The sequence below is a fragment of the Barbatula barbatula genome (assembly GCF_947034865.1).
Source record: "Barbatula barbatula genome assembly, chromosome: 23".
In the NCBI taxonomy this organism is placed as follows: Eukaryota; Metazoa; Chordata; class Actinopteri; order Cypriniformes; family Nemacheilidae; genus Barbatula; species Barbatula barbatula.
In genome coordinates, this window is record NC_136786.1 from 2,367,141 (window position 1) to 2,387,962 (window position 20,822).

The window sequence follows — 20,822 nt, forward strand, 5'->3', positions numbered from 1 at the left end:
AATCCAAGTCTGATTACCATGTCATGACCTCTGAACTCTCCATCAAAGTAGGAGAGGGTTTTTGGCTGAGGAACTGGAGAACAAAAATGAATACAAAATGATGAATGTAGACAGACATTGAAACAGACACATTGAGTAATTGGAACACATCTGCCCACCCTCCGTTGTTTGTAAACCCAGTAAACTCATGAAACGGTTCTTGTTGACTCTCAAACCGCACAAGATGTCCTCCGTCATCCAGAGCTGCCGCTGGGCCTGAATCTGCTCCTGTGACACATGTGATTCACATTCAATATCACGATTCTTCTCTCAATGTATGTGTGCACGTGTGTGTGTGTGCACATGCGTGTGTTACCTGTGGCGTTCCAAAATGCAGAATGTGTTGGAAATGAGAATGGAAGACAGAGAGTTCGCTTTCCATTCGTTCATAATCACTCCAGAGTCTGTCCATCTCCTGTGAAACAGAAAACATCAGAGAGGTTTAACGTCTATTCGTTGCTCGAACATTTGTATTTTTATGTAAACTTGAAGCTCAAACCAAAACAAGTCAGTCTGTTTGGTATTCTGCCTACTAGATGGAAGTAGTATGCAACTTGCATTTTTAGTCGATAATTTATTTATTGAAGTGGCAAAATCATAATATTTATTTTTGACATGACATTGATAGACATTGTGGTACCGATGACACATCACATATTCTTGCTCTGAGTGTAACCAGATCCTCCTGAAGCAAAGCCTTCTGCGCTGCATCCTGTTCTTCAGGAAGTACGTCCTCCATCTCAAGCCATCTTCTTTCTAAAGCATACTCCACACTTTTCTGATCAAATAAAAATTAAGAGTGAGCAGGAATATGTCTTCATGTATTTTTACTTCATGAATCTCATTGTGTGAGACTGACTTTATCTGCATGCAGTTCAGTCATCTGTATTGAAAGAGACTGCAGGAGCTTATCACAACCACACAAACGGGTCAACACCACCTGAGAGAGCAAGAGAGAGAGTTTGACAAAAGCTTGCCAAGCATTGTTTACTGTGTAAAAACTCTCTCACACACGTATGACAGTAAACTTACATCTGTGTCATTCTCCAGGTCTCTGATTGGCTGTACATCTCTCCTGAAGAGAAAGTCAGATTTTCCCGTCTGTGACCACACAGTGGACAAACACACAGTGTAAATAATGGGTGTTGAAATTCAGTTTCTTTGGAACTAACCTAACAAAAAATATGTTTATTCAAGTGTGCTGTTACTGTGTTAGTATACTACTTTCAGTGAAATTCAGTGAATTTCAGTCTACTTTTTATGTACTTCGTCATGTATGTACTTTTTTGTGTACTTCCTCATGACTTCCTCATACCTCATGTACTTCTCAGCTAGTTGAAAACATGCTTTAGTGTTTAAGGTTTACTACTGCTACACTTGAAAGTACACTTGTGTAACTTAAAAAGTGGACAAATTTGATCCCAAGTAGTGCTGAAATGCTACATATAAGTATAACTACTTGAGAGTATACTTGAACTTAAAGGGATAGTTCACCCGAAAAATTACTCACTCTGTTTACATGTCTTTGTTTGGTTGAACAGAGAAAGATATTTGGACAAATGCATGTAACCAAACAGAATTTTTACGTTTTACTTCATTAATATTGCATATAGGAATTTATAGTGTGTAGAGGGTGTGTATGAATCGTTGTGTGTGTCTGTCTTCTGTTTTCACCTTTTTTTTACTTGTAGAACTTTATATGTTTTGGTTATAGTCAATATGTTTCATGTACAGCTGCTTTGTAACAATGAAAATTGTAAAAGTGCTTTATAAATAAAGTTGACTTGACTTAATTACTGTATACTTAATGTAACAAGCACGTATATTTTCTTTCAAAGCGGAAAACATATATTTAAGTCAGCACACCAAAGGTTCAATAATATAAAGAAAAATTCTGTGATAACTTTACACCATATATTTTTCTGTCCACAAGTGTAATGTATAAAACGAACGGACAGTCTTTGTGGAATTGTGTTGGGAATAGGTTTGTTGTTGTATAGTTTTATTTTAAAATTTATATGTATTATTTCATTTTATTTTTATAATTGTTTTGTCATTAGAGCATAAGACACTAGTAGGGATTTCTCTTACCTTACACAGCGTCATTTGTTCAGCTGTGTGATATTCTGAACAATAGCACACTCCACATGGAAAACTCTGAAACTCATATAGAGAATTAAAGTGAGTATTTGCAATGATGTTTTATTTGTTTTATTGTATTTATTTGTTTATTTTATTTCAGCTGATTTTAAAAGATAAACGATGTTGATTCTCACAGTGTCGCTCAGGTTTCTTCTCTCTGTATAGATGCAGGGGGACAGAGGAGTGCTGGAGCAGTTATCCAGCGGCCAACCATCTCTTCCAACATTACCATGACAGCCATACTGATCTCTGGCAAATAAAGGGAGTGCTCCTAAAGTTTCTTTCGGAAATAGGAAGGAAAATGGCTCTTCATCTGCCTTTCCCAAAGTTTGAGACTGCCAGAGAGCTTCAGGATCACTAACATAGCAAACAAAAATCAAACTTAAACGTCCATTTAATGTGGGTTATACAGAATGAAAATAAGAAACTTAAGATCCTCAGAGATGATTTACCAAGATCTGATTCCATGTTTGCCTCTCAGCTCTGGTGTCTTCATTTTAATTCCCATCATGGGTTGATCCTGCAGAGTCGGTTCTGTCTGGGCTCGGGTCAGTTTTGCTGCTGTCTGGGCATTTCTCCTGGGTGTCTCCTGGAGCTCCATCATTTCGGTGTCGTCTCTCATCTGAGTAAAGTCTTGAAAACTGCTACAGCGTCTGGAAAAGAAGAAAATACATTTCTGTAATGACAACTCTCGGAGGGTTTGGCATGGTAGTTTACATGACAAATAAATGTATTTGGTCTTGGCGGAATACATCTGCTACGCTGCTGGGGCGAATCAAGTACGGAGACTTGCTACTTCCAATACACCCACAGCAAGCTGCTGTGTGCATATAAGGACTGCTACACGTATAACATTTGAAGAAACCCCCATAACTTACGCGATCACCTTGTAGCAGATCTATACGTGTGGAGCTGGGGAAGGAGGAGGGTTACCGAAACACGCTGTGCTGCTACTACAACACTAGCCAATATTTAAACATAGAGCAGCAAGCTCATTGGCTGCCGATACGGAGGGAACCAATCATCTTCACCGTGTAGGAAGTGTTTTGTCAGATTGGATTAGATTTAAGAACTGTGCCAGAATTTACTCTGTCATTAAGGTCAAATCAACGTTTTCGGATATTTTTTTTTACATTGGTAGATGTGGCATTAAAGATGTGGTATTATTGTATTATTGTGCACAGGAAGTTCACCTGTTGATGATGTCATCAGCTTCCATGTTTGCCGATTGGCTGAGAGCTCTGACCCATCCCAACATGTCCTCTTGAGTTTCGGCACTCATGATATAAGGACGCATCCCCTGATGGACGACCTGCATTCACATGAGCATTACTATCATAAAAAGAACAAATGTGCTTGCGGTTTTACACATGTGCACATGTGCATTCTCACCTTGAATGCGTATTTGCGGTTCCTGCATTCTCGAGGGGCGCAGTACAGAATCCTGTAGCTGGGAATAGGAATACTGCCCAAAACAGACTCCTCTCTGCTGTCTAGAGAACAACTTGTTTAGCTCAGGTCAAAATAACACTTTTGTCATTTACATACAAAACAATCACATGTCTTACCTTTATAATAATACAGGCAGTAATTGGAGAGCACAAACCATCTTCTCTTCCATAACTTCAACCCACTGCTGTCCTATAGATTAAGACAGAGACAGGTATCATAACATTGGATGTATTTTTTGGCGATTACTTATGTAAAATGGTCTCTTGAGCTCTAAAAGAGCTACTCTTGTGCAATTTATTTTTCACACAGGCTAATGCATGTTTTGGTGATACTGTCGAAAACATGTTACCCTCTTGTAAAGCCATCCTCTGATCACCACCGGACAGTTTGGGTCCCTCTTTACTGCATGACATCTCTTTCCAAATGTCTGCACCTTTTCATCACACTGTAAGCATATAATGACACATCAAATATCTGTCTGCATGAAATGTGTGTGTTTGTTTGCATGTGTTTATGACTCACTTTGTCTCTGGTTGGCAGAAAGGACACAGTGGCAACGCTGGAAGTCTGACTCACCCTATCGTGATCCTCCATCCTGCAGAAATAATTATACATTTTTGCCAGAAAGACCCCAAATGTGGTTTATTCGAAGACAATTATTGTGTTAGATCAGCACAGCATTGAATAGATATTATAAATAAGTAAATATATTATTAATGAATATATTATTATATAATTGGTAAATCTCTTTTGACTTGTTGGTAATACATATATCTAAAGTATCTCTAGTCTAGATCATATTTAGGAAACTAGTAATAATACTGTGTGTTTTATACTCTATAACGGATTACTGTATAATGAATACGTGTGTATGTATGATGTACAAACGTAAATGTCTTTTTACCATCTTGGGTTTTTTTGGTTTGTTTTTACCTCATTTTTATAGTACTTTTTACCATTTTAATTGTATCAAAGCAGATTTAAATGTTAAAAGTTCTCATGATTGGTTATCAGTTTACCAGAATTATTTTAAAGGGAACTCGTGTATAGAGAGATGTATGGCTTAATACGTTGTAATAGCCTTACACTACTAGGATTTGTCGTTAGAAACACATCAAATATTTTCAATTCTTAAAACAAAACCTAAATGTAATATTCATTTTAACCTAAGGAGGCCGCAATGTTATTTTTTCGATGACGTGAAATGGTTGCACTCAAAGCTAGGCAGCCAAACTGAACACAGACAAACTAACCAGTTCTTCAGTAAATATAAGGTGCTGTAGGATCAAATATATATAAAGACTCTATTTTGTGTATTTTCATACGTTTCATATGTTGTTGGTCAGTATCAATACAAACATGCATGCTAATAACCAAAATCATTTTGAATTTATTATATAAACAACGTTTTAGCCATTTTGAAATGCATTTATCCAGATTTTGACTTTTTGATGTTGATTTATCAACGTCAGTAGCCTAACGTTATTGTCTTCGCTCTCTCTCTGTCATTAGCTGACGGGACTAATATTAATGTTTGCTCTAATACAGAATAAATAACCAAACCGCAAGCATCTTATTATTGTGTTTATCAGTATATTCTAGCTCAGTGGTAAGAGCATGGCGTTAACAACGCCAAGATCGTGGGTTCGATCCCAGGGGATTGCACATATTTAGAAACAAATGTATAGGATAATGCAATGTAAGTCGCTAAAAGCGTCTGCCAAATGTAAATGAAAATGGTGGATGCTGTCTTAAAGGCAGTAGTTTACAGCTATGATTAAATGCATGTTTACTTTGAACAGACGCTTACTGATACTGAATGCATCATTTCAGTTCTTTCATGACAGGCAGGCTGGCTTGTGTCACAAGGACATACCGCCACCTACTGTCCCTGTGTTATAAATAATTATATATATAATGACCTATTATATATCTGATCTTATGTTTGACGTCTCATATTTTACTGTTATAAATGGAAAACGTGTGTGCTTCGCTGTAGCGTTAAGAGGATTTAGGTTGCAACCATTTGACGTCACGGATTTAGAAAAAAAGGCGCCCTCCGAGTAAATATTTTTTTCAAAGTTTATGAATGCTGTGAGAGTAACACTGTTTTTTTTATTACAGGTTTAATTACAAGTCAATGCCATTGTTAATATATTAAGCCATACATCTCTCTATACCCAAGGTTCCTTTTAAGGATTTCAGTATATTTGACTCGAGTGCTTCAGGGTTTTTGCAAATTTGCACATTCACACAATCACATTGGCCAGCTGCTGTCAACAAGACAAACATTTAATGTAAATTTGTAGTGTCACATTTTCGATATGACCGATTTAAAAACTACACAACATTATAAAGAAGTATATTAAATTGTTTGCTTTCATACCCTATAATTAAACAATTCGTATCACTGGCAACCAGGTTTTCTTTGTGTGTGTGTGTGTGTGTGTGTATTTACTCATCTCTGACACCAGGACATGTGCCTAAAGCATATAAGGTGGCTGTTATAAGGCCCCTTGTAAAAAAACAACAACTCGACCCTGGAGAACTAGTTAACTTCAGACCTATATCGAATCTACCTTTCGTATCTAAAGTTCTGGAAAAAGTAGTTTCAACTCAATTATGTTCCTTCCTCCAAAGGAATGACATCAATGAAGATTTCCAGTCTGGATTTAGAGCACATCACAGTACAGAGACTGCTTTGATTAGAGTTACATTTGATCTGCTTTTGGCATCGGACCGAGGTTGCATCTCATTATTGGTGCTGCAAGACCTTAGTGCTACACTCAACACCATTAACCACAGCACACTCCTACATAGACTCGAAAATTACGGCATTAAAGAAATAGCTTTGAAATGGTTTACATCTTATTTATCCGACCGTTTTCATTATGTAGCAATAACCAATGAGGTGTCACGCAAATCGCAAGTCCAGTATGGTGTACCACAGGGCTCAGTCTTGGGGCCTATGCTCTTTACGCATTATACATACTCTAGGAGAGATAATAAAGTGACACAGGGTTAGCTTTCACTGTTATGCTGATGATATGCAACTTTATATTTCCCCGAAGACTCATGAAACACAGCAGTTCCATCGAATAATGGAATGCATAGTCGATATAAAAAACTGGATGAGTAACAACTTTTTATTACTGAACTTGGATAAAATAGAAGTATTACTTATTGAACCAAAAACCACCATTCGTAACAAACAGGAATACTGCTTGACTATTGATGGGTGTTCCATAAAACCCCCATCGATTTGTGCATTCATGATATCAAGACTGGATTTCTGTTAAAGCACTATTAGGTGGTTGCCCTGCAGGCTTATTACAAAAACTCCAACTGGTCCAAAACGCGGCAGCTCGAGTTCTTGCATGTACAAAAAAGAATGAGCATATTAGCCCGGTTCTGTCAACCTTGCACTGGTAAAGCATCGCATTAACTTTACAATCTTGCTTATTACCTATAAAGCCCTACACTGTCCTGGAGGCAGACACACTGTTTAGTCAGTTTGCCACCGATTGCATACTGTTTTGCACTGTTTGCCTGGCCGGGGATGGGGCTGCTTTAGATTAAGAATTTAAACGTTTTATTTAATTAACACTGCATATAGGAATTTATAGTCTGTTTAATATTTGACCTGTGTTGCCCTCTCCTTATCTTAGGTGTGTGGTTTTCGGGGATGGCTCCTGTGCATGCGTGCGTGTCTGTGTGTGTCTGTGCATCCCTCTGTGTGTGCGTTTGTATGTGTGTCTCTGTGTGTTGGTGCATGTTGTGTGTGGAGTGTATGTGTTTTGTATGTGGCTGTGTTTAAATCAGTGTGTGTTCGTGTCTGTCTTCTGTGTTTTCACCTTTTTTGTTTTGACTTGTATAACCTTATATGTTTTGCTTATAGTCAATATGTTTCTTGTACAGCTGCTTTGTAACAATGAATAATGAAAATTTTTAAAAAGTTGACTTGACTATAAAGCCATAAAGTGTCAGGGTGTTTTACTTGGGCATACAGAGCATGTTGGTAGATTGTTAATTTATGACGACATATGCATGCAACATTACACATAACTGCGCTTTACTTCTGTGTATATTCTGTATGGTTATAGTGCCATACTAAAGACATCAAATGAACATGAAATAAAATCATAGTTTTTAAAAGAAAAATTCATAAACAAATGGTTTTTACCATTGAGTTAACCACATATTATTAAAGTGGTAGGAGCCGATTTGTTTTATTTTTAAATGCTTTTTAATGCTTGATCTATTCTTCATTATGTTCTTAGTACATTTAATTTCTCATGGACACTGTACACCAGCCCTGTAAACCAGTAAAGCCCAATCAATTAATATTTTCATACATTCGTTTTTGTCCTTTTCATTTCTTGCGGTCCCACTGACATTCTTTAGCCATTTATCGGAATAATAGTGTTATTGTACAAATACAAATGTAGGACAAAGTATTGTACTGTACATTCTCATGCAAGGAACACAGCAGTATTCATTTACGTGCAGAAATTTTAAATACAGACCAAGCTCAAGAGTTTCAGCGCAGTGTAGTGCTCCAGACCAAAATCTCTTATAGACTGTGTCTTCTATTCTAGGAACTGCAAACCCTTAGTTTAGAGTGGCACATAACAGCTGTTGCCCAGGGCCTGGACTCAAAGAGTGTGTGTATGTGTATACTGGTATTAAACACTGTGTGGGCTCTGAATGTCCCCACACTAAAAAAAAATTGTTGTAAAATTGAAGTTTTCCAAAAGTCTAATTTGTGTAATTTTTTACCCACCATCATAACGTTCAACATGTTTTACGACCTCCCGGCATCCTTAAAGTGTGTGGGGACCTAATGTCCCTAGCCTGACTTCGTACTTCCGCTCAATTACGGTTATAATTACAGTTTGCTTCTGTACTCAGGCTGATATAGCAAACCAGCTCCCAGATTATCTCTGGCTTTCACAAGCCATCCAACCAACAAACAGAGGGGGGGGGGCTGAGAGCCATGTCGTAAACATTAAGCATTCATTTGAAATATTTTTGACAGACTCGAAATGAACGAAAGCTGTGTTTAACAGAACTAATGCAAATATTTTCTTCTTGTCTCTACTGTCAAATATTAGTTTAGATACACTAATTGTACCGTGGATGCGTAGATTTACTTCTAACAATCGGCAAAAGTCATTCACAGCCGTCACTTCACGCCTTATATGGGCGAGATTTATCACTTTATCCATTTAATCAGCACTAGATCTTTGCAGCGCCATGACAGGGTTCTTGAGCAGTAAATTTGTGCTCACCTGGTCGTTATTTGGGTTCGATAAACCTTGTTACGTTTTTTTAGAAAGTCATCGGGCTCGGCTCATCCCAACCGCAGATTCAGGTTTACGTGACACTTTTATCTCAGTCAATACTCACATTTTCCCCCACCATGGACATCAGCGTTTACTACACAATAAAACACCTTTCATGGTTTGATCAATTTGAACAGTCAAAAACAATGCAGAACATAGGTATTTTGAGTTTGTTATAGTCAATTCCTTTAGGAGAAAATCACTTCATTCACTTAAGTGGCATATGAACTATAGAGGGAAGCGCCATGCGGTGTAAACAATGTTTTCTTCTTATACGAATAGTTTTTTTGTGTAATTACATATCTTTATTTCTGCTCCGAAGATGCCGGGAAGTCTTAAAACATGTTGAACATCATGTTGGTGACTAACAAAATTACACAAATTAGATTTTAGGATGAACTTACCGCTTAATAAAGTCCTCGTAACAATTTGATCTGCCAAGGTAGTTATATCTACAAAAATGATTTATGTAGTGTCAACACAAAATAAATAAGTAAACTTAATTTCATGAATTTAAATGGGTTTAACACAATTAAACTGAATTGGGTTGACTTAATAATTTGTTAATTAAAATTACACAAACATAATAATTAAAATCTTAACGAGGAAAATTTTAAGATTTAGTTCCCAAGATTTTTACGTCATTTTAACTAAATATTTTGATAAAAACAGGAACATACTTCTATTAAATATATTTTATTAATTTATTTTCATAAAATCAACTAAGGCACATAATTAGTTTTTTCAAAGATAGTAATATTTTACCTTGTGGGGACATTTTTAGGCTTATAGATCATAGAGAATTCAATTTATTGATAATTAAAAAATGCAGAAAGGTTTGTGTGATTATTAGGTTTAGGTGTGGGCTTTGGGGAAAGAATTTATCATAAATCTGATTGAATCGAAAGTCCCCATATATGATATGATATGTCCCCATAAAACATGGAAACCTGTGTGTGTGTGTGAGAGAGATATTTCTGAATTTCACTAAATATATACAAATTATAAATATACAAAAGTACTACATTCATGAGAAAAAGTGTAAAAATAAGGGAATGTTCTACTTTACTCATTTTCATAAGAAATAGTTTATAATCTTAAAACTTGATTCAATTTTGCAATATTATTGTATTTTTCTCTTGCCAAGCATTCAAAAGAACACTTACATTTGTTTTTATATTTTTGGGTTGGTTAGGACTATACAGTACAGAAATGTAAAGCGCAAGCAGAAATGTAAAACATTTTCATTCGTAAAGCAGTAAGTATTTTAATAAGATAAAATCAAGAGTTCTACTATTTGAAGACTCACCCACCCTGGACATTAAGTATTCTAGGTGTAGGAGTGTTTGAAATATCACACATACAGATGGAGCTTGTGTACAACAAAGCATGAATTGTTTGCAGCCTCATGAACAAAACACTGACAGTCTTTCATTAAGCAATGCTCGTCAGACCACAGAAACCATTACAGTCACCCTGTGTGAGAGCAATGGTAGGGTTTGACAGTCCTTATTTTTGTCCATTTGTCTATTAAATTAAATGATTAATAAATTACTAATTAAGTTCACAAATCAATATTTGTGAGGGAAAGCTCTGAAATAAAGATCAAGCAATGACAAGTATTGTGCCCGATGGGTGCCGCATTAAATATTATGGTTTGTTTTATTTTCACATCGAACAATCTTGTCACTGGCCTTCAGTTCACAAGAAATAATTGTCATGTCTGAACGACTGTTGAGCTATTATAAAGAAGAATATTGTTGGTTTTAGAATTATATCATGTTAAACATAATCACATGACTGCTTAAGTTCGCAGGAATGTCTAATGTAAACTGATAGGAAATTCAAGGATGTTAAACATTGTGTGTGCGCATTGTTATTGTATTGTGTACATTATAGATTAAAGAAACTTTCCAACGTTACATCCGACATTCTGATGTACTCAAAAGGACATACATTTGGCTTAGAACAACATACAAACACAAACTACTCAAAGTCACATCATAACCCTGTAGAAGCTTAAAGAACAGAATAAAAATTCAGATTTGTATTACCTGCTCTGTTTTCTGTGTCCATCAGCAAGTTCCAGCGTCATGACTCTCTGAGCATCTCTCTCGCTGTAAGAGACCACCACACAAACACAACACGGCCACACAAACTCGGCTGCCGAGGTTTACATCTCTTTTTCATCCATGAACACTGATTCCTCTGTCTGTCTGGTTAACTCTCAGCATTGATAATAACCCTCTGAGAGCAGATCTTTGTCATGCATAGCTCTTTAGTCTCAACTGGATCATTAATCGTGTATGTACAGCTATACTGCAGTTAAGAATTTTTCATTTGGTCACTATTTGTTTGCAAAAGAAAGAAAAATCACAGATGAGATCTCCGTAATGTCTCGATAATTTCAGTCAGATCAAAAGGAGAGCAAATACTTAAAAAATAAACTTTTGTCTCCTGAGGAAAAGAGGCAGAAATCTCACATTCGAGTCTCGTAAGAGATGTGTCAATCTCATCTCAGATTTGTCAAGTCTACAATCAAAAGTCAGTAGTATTGAAGATCTCAATGATGAACTCAAACATTTCTCATCAAAATGACCCAAATCCAGATTATTTGACCTTTACAATCTACAGTACATTTTACACCTCCACACCCTTTTTCAACAATTACGCTCTCCTTCTATGTCTCCTTAACATTTTTAGGAGAAACATCTGAGACTAAGTTGATACTGAACCGAGAACTCTTTCAAATCTCATGAGCTATAATAGAGAGATCACCATTTTAATCACTCATATGCAGTTCATGTTAATAGTCCAGTTTTGTTGTTTTACTTTTCCATTTTTTATAGGGAAGACAGGAAACTATATGAATGATCGGGAAAGGACAACGAGCCGGGACAGTTCCAAAGGCTCCGACATTTGTCCTGCTTTGAAAATGTTCTTTCTGAAGTAATTGAGTGCATGTATCGATTAAATATAAAGCCTTAAATCTCAGTGTCACTTTGAATAAAAGTCTTTGCCCAAATCATAAAGAGGAACTTCAACTGCCCAGATGGTATGGGTCAATAAAAAATAAACGCAAAATGATATCCCTGGAACCTCCTATGATCTAGAGCTCAACCCCTGATGCCTTTAAATTCTGAAGACTCGCACATTCATGATCAGACAAACAGTTGACCTGAACCTTTCTCAGATTAACCACATTTCGTACAAGGTATTCCTAATATTACTAATACTAATATTTTTTTCTTATTTGTTTTCTCGTGATCACGCAATAACCACTTGTTTTCTTGTCTTAATTTTTTGTGATCTCCACAAAGAAAAGTTGTTTCCTCGTCATCACATATATCATGACGTAATTTTTGCATATTTTGAACTGGAGTGCTGGTGTATATGTTGATGTCTGCCGCCACCATAACACATGAAGGCTAATAATCACCCACAATGGACTTTATCTCAGCTTTATCTCACCTCTACCCAGAGGACAACCTCAGACGAATGGAGGAAGATAATGCAAGCTACTTGCTACATTAATATGTTTAATATTCCTGTTTTTGGTTATTAAACGTACTGCTTATAGTGTTACCGAATGGCAATTTTAGTGGTGACTATTGCAGGTAAAAATTACATTTAAATTTATGAATATCAGTTGTCTGTATAGTAAATCTTCTGTAGGGCGAGGTAATGTTAAGATCATCTGAATGTGTCACGAAATGGTTTTGACAGAACCCAGATGCAGGCAGACGAGGGGTTAAATATAAATGTTTATTAAATCAAACACCCGCAATGGGGAAAAACAAGAACAAAAACACACTAGAAAACAAACACTAGAAACAAAACACTTCACAAAACCGAAACAGGAAACAGGGTAGTCCAACACGACAAGAAACTGTGATACTACCGTGAGACAATAGCCATAAGACAAAAGATAAAGACAATGCACCAACACTGAACAGAGAGAAACTGAGACCATATAAAGGGAGACACTAACGAGGAGTGATTACATGGGGAGAGTGGTGACAGCTGATGGGAATGAAACCCTAACGAGGTGAATTACAAAACAGACGATGGGAATGAAACCCTAATATAATTACAGGAGATAGGAGGGTGGGGCTGAGAGACATAACAGGAAGACATGTGGCATTAAGTAACAACATAAAGCCACATGTCTCCACACATAACACAACAGAAACACGAAAGACGTGGCAATGTCATGACTCTGCCCAGGGAGCTAGAAAACTCGAGACAGGAAGGACAGAGTCCTAACAGAATGCTGGTGTAGGAGTAAAAGTTTTTTGAAGTTGGCAAAGAGTTCTTAAAATGCACAGTTCGCCTTATGTGACGTTTAGATTACTTGAAACCACAGCGTTTGTTTTATTCACATTTCAAATATTGTATAATATTTTGTTCTTTTTGTTCTTTTACAGTATACATTTGTAACTTATATATGACCCTGCGAAAGCCTAAAGTAATTTTTGTAATTTACTATTTTCAACATCAAATCATTCTACATAATGTAAAGAACATTCTGTGAAAATATACTATTGATATCTTTAATATTGATTGAGGAAGAGCATGTCAAAGATTGAAATCGTACTAAAATGAATGATTAAAATCAATTTTTTTATCTCATCATAAGATTGTAAGAATTGTGCCTGGATTTCACAGACATGGTTATGTATCGATATTTTAATATATTAAAGTTTAATTAGGTTAGAGTATCTGTACTTTTACTGAAGTGCATTTTGTCCACCTTTAATACAAATCAAAGTTAAGTCAAAAATATGGCCAGTAGATGGCAGTTATATGGCTAATGCTCAGTATACAGTATTACTTATATAAAGTTACACTAATTTATAATTATTTTAAATGTCCATACTACACTCTGTACAGTATAACATACTGCAAAACAATAAATGTAAAGCAGTTTTTTGGATGTAGTGACCCTTATAACATAATTTTAAAAAGTACATATTTCAGACAAAAATATAATATTATGTGCCATATTGTGATACTGATAATTTCTTTTTTCCCCTTTCTGAAACAAACTTTGACAGTTATCTAGAAACTAAATATTTTGATGTGTTTCAGATTGATTGCGATGTTTCCAGATTTACGGATGAAAAATAATTGTCACAGTATATTCCTAGATATGGCGACAGGGTGTATGCAAAGAACTAGAGGGAGTTAAAAAGAGATGAACACAATAAAGAAGACAAAAAGGGGACACGTGATGGTGGCATAAGAGACAGACGTGTTTTCGGGAGCTCCGCGGGCGCCCCAACATTTCGCAATATTCCGTTAGATATTGACCTCTTTTGCAAATGCTGACGCTGTATTATGACTTTGGAACACTTTTGGACTAAACAACACGAAACGATGCCCTCCAGTAAGCGAAAGAACGTCAAGTTGGATCAGCGGGCTATGGACACCTCGGCCACACTTTTAGCTCAACATGGCGAACAAGACGTCGAAAACAGTAGCAACCCGTCTGAACCTGACCTGGAGCCCGGGCTTGCTAAAGCTTTTGAGGAAATGACAAAAAAGATCATGCTGCAAATCAGTGAAAAGCTGGATCCTTTGGCGAAGACGGTCGCGTCGCATACAACCGAGCTGTCACGAGCTAATGAGCGCCTGGACGAAGCGGAAGCCAGAATACTACAGCTAGAAACGGCTACCGGGCCTCTCGCTGCTAAAACACAGGCCCTAGAGGAGAAAGTCAAGGCCTTCGCTGACCATATTGACGATTTGGAAAACAGGGGACGGCGAAAGAATATATGTATCTTTAATATCTCTGAAGACACAGAAGGAGAAAATGCTCTAGCGTTTTTTGAACGCTGGCTGCCAACTTTCCTCGGCATGGATATGAAGGGTGGCCGTGTCAAGCTTGAGCGTGCACATCGCTCCCTCGCACCCAAACCCGGGGATGGCCAGCGGCCGCGCCCGGTCATTGTCAGATTCCACTCGTTTCCAGATAAGCAGAGAGTGATGGCAGCAGTACGACGTAAAGCGGCGGAAGGCGACATTACTATGTGCGGTAAACGAATTTTTTTCTACAATGACCTCTCTGCTGCAGTGCTGCGGAAACGAAAAGAGTTCACGGAGGCTAAAAAGCGTCTCAGAGAAATTGGCGCACAATACTCCATGCTCAACCCAGCGAAGCTACAGGTGTCGTTCAACGGGATAAAGAGAATCTTCCTTTCGCCGGCCGATGTTTTTTCTTTTGTGTCCAGTGTTGCAAATCAAGGCTGAGGAACGTTTATTTACTGTGACACGGTGGGTTATATCATGTGTGTGTTGTTCACACATCCATCTTATGAAGACTGTAGTCAGTCCTGTTGTGTTTAAGATTTCATTAATATAGCCCGCTTGTATGTGTTTTATATTACTAATATTGATTGAGAAAGCGGTCTGCATTAAGATTTAATTACATATTTACTCGCGGGCGCTTGCTTTTGTCCCCGTCACGTTTTGTATCAGCTCTGGCAAGTGTTTATGCACCTCTTCAGGGCGCATTCTAAAAAGGTGGCCCCCATAAAATCTGGGGGAAGTCTCCCCTCAAAAGAACTTTTATGTTATAGTTTTCTACTGAACTTTATAATTTTACTTTTTTTCATTTTCTTCTACTATTGTCCTTTGTTGTTCTTTTCCCCCCTCATGTTTAGTGAGGTTTGGTTGGTGGTTATGCTCAGCTCTGATCTGGTTATTTTTTTGTATTTTACGATGCATCATTAGGTTGTCAAAATTACTTTATTGTGCTAGGTTTAATTGTATTATATACTAATAACCTTGATAATGTCAAATAATAACGTCAAATTTTGTTCATGGAATGTGAGGGGTTTGCGAGGCAGGGTTAAACAGAGAAAAGTATTTGCTTTATTAAAAAAGGAGAAAGTTGACGTGGCGCTGCTTCAGGAATCACATCTTAATGATAATGAGCATCTTAGATTGAAATATGGTTGGGTTAGCCAGGTTTACTTTTCCTCTTTCACCACCAGCAGTAGGGGTGTTGTAATACTTATAAGTAAGAAAATACCATTTCATTTAAAGACGTGTGTCAAGGACACGCGTGGAAGATATGTTATAATTAAGGGAATCTTACAGGGAGAAGAAACTACTGTGATGAATCTCTACTGCCCTCCTAATTACTCTCCTGATCTTTTAACAAAAGCATTTTTAGAATTCACAGAAATATCGTCATCTGTAGCTTTGGTGGGGGGTGACTTTAATTGCTTGCTCAATCCCCTAATTGATAAGCATCCCTCGCGTAGCTCTGCTTTAACAAACTAGGCCAGTGCCCTATCTGCGATATGTGATGAGATGAGCTTTCTCGATGTGTGGCGAACTTTACACCCATCTGACAAACAATTTACATTTTACTCCCCTCCTCATAAATGCCACACTCGTATAGATTATTTATTTGTCCCGAAGTCCCTCATACAATATGTCTCATCTTGCGAAATCGGGATCATTGTTGTTAGTGATCATGCTATGGTTTGTCTGAAGTTGACTGTTGGACATTTTGCAGGAAGTAGGAGATGGAGATTTGATTCACGCCTTCTAAGAGATGAGAAATTTGTATCTTATATGACCAGTGAATTTAAAATCTTTATGGATATAAACTCACAGTCTACTGAAGACCCCTCTCTACTTTGGGAGACTTCTAAAACATATATCAGAGGCTTAGTAATTGGCTACTCTGCCTCTAAGAGACGAAGGCAATCAGAGCTCCAGTCAAAGCTTGAGAAAGATTTAAAGGATATTGAAAAAATGTTAACTTCATCATCTGACCCATTATTATTACAAAATAAATGCGCTTTGCAAGCCGCATTAGACACTTTGTTAACTCAACAGGCTAAGAGTTCAATTCTCTTAACTAGACAGCGACTATATGAATTTGGTGATAAACCCAGCAAGTATCTATCTTACTTGACTAAAGTTGAATCAGATCCTCAAATAATTACCTCAATAGTTGATACTGCTGGTACTCGTTATTTTGATAATAAAAGCATAAATAATATTTTCAGAGAATTTTACTCGCAACTTTATAAATCATATCTTCCCCCGGGAGCCTCTGTGGATATGGAACATTTTCTGTCTCAAATAATTCTTCCTACTATTTCTGAAACTCAGAAGGCTGAATTAAATGCACCTATTACTAAAGATGAAGCCCTGTTTGCACTTAAAACATTACAATCAGGGAAGGCGCCCGGGCCAGATGGCTTGACTGGCGATTTTTATAAAGAGTTCCATCACGTGTTATTGGACCCTTTTTTGAATATGCTAGAGCATTCTTTTACATCCGGCCTTCTACCTCAATCTTTGAGAGAGGCAGACATCACAGTTATCCTTAAAAAGGGCAAGAACGCAGATCACTGTTCTAATTACAGGCCTATCGCTTTGTTAAACCAGGATCTTAAGTTACTTTCTAAGATACTAGCGCTCAGACTCGAAAAAGTTTTGCCTGTCATAATCAAGGAAGACCAGACAGGGTTTATCAAGGGAAGAAGTTCTAGCCACAATGTAAGAAGACTCTTAAATGTTATTAATATATGTCAAACCCAGAATATCGAAAGTCTAATCATCTCACTTGATCCAGAGAAGGCCTTCGACCGTGTTGAGTGGCCTTATTTGCATCATATTTTACATAAGTTTAATTTAGGGGAGACATTTATAAGGTGTGTCATGAATCTGCCTTCATGTCATGTCTATTCTTGGTCTTGAGGCAGATTCATGACAAAGTCTTATGTTTTATGTGAGAGAGAGATATTGGCTATCGGCTTTCTATGCTCTCTCTCTGGTCCGTGTCTTTGTTCCCGCCATCTCGTTTCCTCGTTAACCTTCCCTGAGTGTTTCATTACCCGCACCTGACCCTTGTCAATTATCCTGTGTTTGTTTCCCCTATAAAACATCCTCGTGTTCATTGTCCTGTGCTTGTTCGTTGTACATGTTTCATGCTTTTTGCCATGCCATGTCTTGGAGTCTTTGTCTTTGTCATTGTTATTGATAGTCTAGTCTAGTCTAGTCAAGTCAGTCAAGTCAAGTCAAGTCAGCTTTATTTATATAGCGCTTTTTACAATTTTCATTGTTACAAAGCAGCTGTACAAGAAAAAATGACTAAGTAAAACATAAAAGGTAATGAAATTCAAAACACAGGTCAAATATCAGACACACAATAAATTCCTATATGCAGTGTTAATTAAATAAGACTATCAAATTCTAGCAGCCCCCCCGGCCAGGCAAAACAGTGCAAAACAGTATGCAAACGGTGGCGAGGAACCCAAAACTCCATTGGAGGAGAAAAAAAACCTCGGAGGGAAACCAGGCCTAACCAGGGGATTCCAGTTCCCCTCTGGCAAAAACTGCAGCCTCTGCACAAGCTCAACAGTGCTTGCACAACAAGGCAAAAATAAAAAAATTAGATTTAAAATTATCATTAATAATCTAATAGTGGCTGAAGTTTTGTAGGGACGTCACTTCCTTCGTCCAGCATTTGTCAGGTCTAGGAATGGATTGCGCCCTGCCCGCTCCGCTCTTGTAACCTTGGAACAATGAGACAAGACTGGCTGAGAGTAGAGTACTGTTCTGCACTCTTTGATGCAACAAATGCATCAGTTGTTATTGGAAGTGTCCCTGGTTCCGGTTGATCTAACTAGTGCAGCCTAGATCTTTGAAATACATATATTATGATAATCTAGTGTATGCAAGATTAAAAAGATGCGTCTTTAGTCTAGATTTAAACTGACAGAGTGTGTCCGCCTCCCGGACATTGCAGGGAAGACTGTTCCAAAGTTTAGGCGCTAGATAGGAAAAGGATCTGCCGCCTGCACTTGATTTTGAAATTCTAGGTATTACCAACTGACCTGACGCCTGAGAGCGTAGTGCACGTGATGGACTATAATACGTAAGAAGTTCTCTCAAGTAGTGAGGAGCTAAACCATGCAAGGCTTTATAGGTAATAAGCAAGATTTTAAAATTTATGCGATGCTTTATAGGTAACCAGTGCAAGGTTGACAGAACCGGGCTAATATGCTCATACTTTTTTGTACGTGTAAGAACTCGAGCTGCCGCATTTTGGACCAGTTGGAGTTTTTGTAATAGGCCTGCAGGGCAACCACCTAATAGTGCATTACAGTAATCTAGTCTTGATGTCATAAAGGCATGTATAAGCTTCTCTGCATCTGATGGTGACAGCATATGACGTAATTTAGATATATTTTTAAGATGGAAAAACGCAATCTTACAGGTGTTGGCGACCTGGTTCTCAAATGACAGAGTACTATCGAATATAAAGCCAAGATTCTTAGCTGAAGATGAGGGTTTTATGGAACATCCATCAATAGTTAAGCAGTATTCTTGGTTGTTACGTAGGGCGGTTTTCGGTCCGATAAGTAACACTTCAGTTTTGTCCGAGTTCAGTAATAAAAAATTGCTACTCATCCACTTTTTTATATCGACAATGCACTCCACTATTCGATGGAATTGCTGTGTTTCGTGAGGCTTCGAGGAAATATAAAGTTGCGTATCATCAGCATAGCAGTGAAAGCTTATTCCGTGTCGCTTTATTATATCTCCTAGGGGTAACATGTATAATGCGAAGAGCATAGGCCCTAGTACTGAGCCCTGTGGTACACCGTACTGGATTTGCGATTTGCGTGATACCTCATTGTTTATTTTTACATATTGGAAACGGTCGCATAAATAAGATCTAAGCCATTTCAAAGCTATTTCCTTAATACCGACATAATTTTCAAGTCTATGTAGGAGCATGCTGTGGTCAATGGTGTCGAATGCAGCACTAAGATCTAGCAGCACCAATAAGGAGATACAACCTCGGTCGGACGCCATAAGCAGATCATTTGTAACTCTAATCAGAGCAGTCTCTGTACTGTGATGTGCTCTAAATCCAGACTGGAAATCTTCATTAATCTCATTCCTTTGGAGGAAGGAACATATTTGAGTTGAGACTACTGTTTCCAGAACTTTAGATAAGAAAGGTAGATTCGAAATAGGTCTATAGTTAACTAGTTCTCCAGGGTCCAGATGGGGTTTTTTGACAAGGGGCCTTATAACAGCCACCTTATATGCTTTAGGCACATGTCCTAAAGTCAGAGATGAGTTAACAATGCTAAGTAGAGGATCTATAATTTCTGGGAGCATCTCTTTCAGAAGATTTGTAGGTATAGGGTCTAGCATGCATGTAGTCGATTTAGATGATCTAATGATTTTCGATAGTTCATCGTGATCTATAGTAGAAAATAAACATAATTTCTCCTTAGGGGTGCTGTAGTTAGTCGTTTGTTCAGCGGGTTTCGTATCTGGTTGCATAGTTATAATTTTCTCTCGAATATCTTGGATTTTATTTGTGAAATAGTTCATAAAATCATCACTGCTATGCTGGTATACAGCATAAGAAGTCGCTGACGATTTATTTTTGGTTAATTTAGCCACTGTATCAAATAAAAACCTAGGGTTATTTTGGGTTTCTTCTATTAATGATGAAATGTAGGCGGATTGAGACGTTTTTAGGGCTTTCCTGTATTTTTTTGTACTATCCTTCCAGGCAGTGCGAAATACCTCTAATTTAGTCTTCTTAAAGTTGCGCTCCATTTTTCGTGCCGCTTTCTTTAGAGCCTGAGTGTGTTCATTTTTCCACGGTGTCGGTCTGTCATTTTTAATCTTCTTTAAGCGCAAGGGAGCAACTATGTCTAGCGTTTCCGAGAAGGTGGCATTAATATTTTCAATGGTAAAGTCAAGATCTTCAACGTTATTACTCATGCTAGAGATTTGAGACAATTCAGGCAAATTATCAAGAAACGCACCTTTTGTAGTCGAAGTTATTGT

At 37.5% G+C, this 20,822-nt stretch overlaps 1 protein-coding gene across 1 annotated transcript; it reads right to left on the reverse strand.

The window, feature by feature from the left end:
• Positions 1-13: 13 nt before the first annotated feature.
• On the reverse strand, positions 14-4,227 carry plekha4 (pleckstrin homology domain containing A4; the record flags this gene model as incomplete). The annotated part of the gene is made up of 13 exons (XM_079487961.1): positions 14-73; positions 208-267; positions 356-454; positions 680-817; positions 899-979; positions 1,072-1,140; positions 2,316-2,538; positions 2,634-2,834; positions 3,375-3,493; positions 3,574-3,674; positions 3,750-3,822; positions 3,983-4,078; positions 4,156-4,227. 13 exons carry the CDS (start codon positions 4,225-4,227, stop codon positions 14-16), a joined length of 1,392 nt encoding a protein of 463 aa, XP_079344087.1.
• Positions 4,228-20,822: the final 16,595 nt, after the last annotated feature.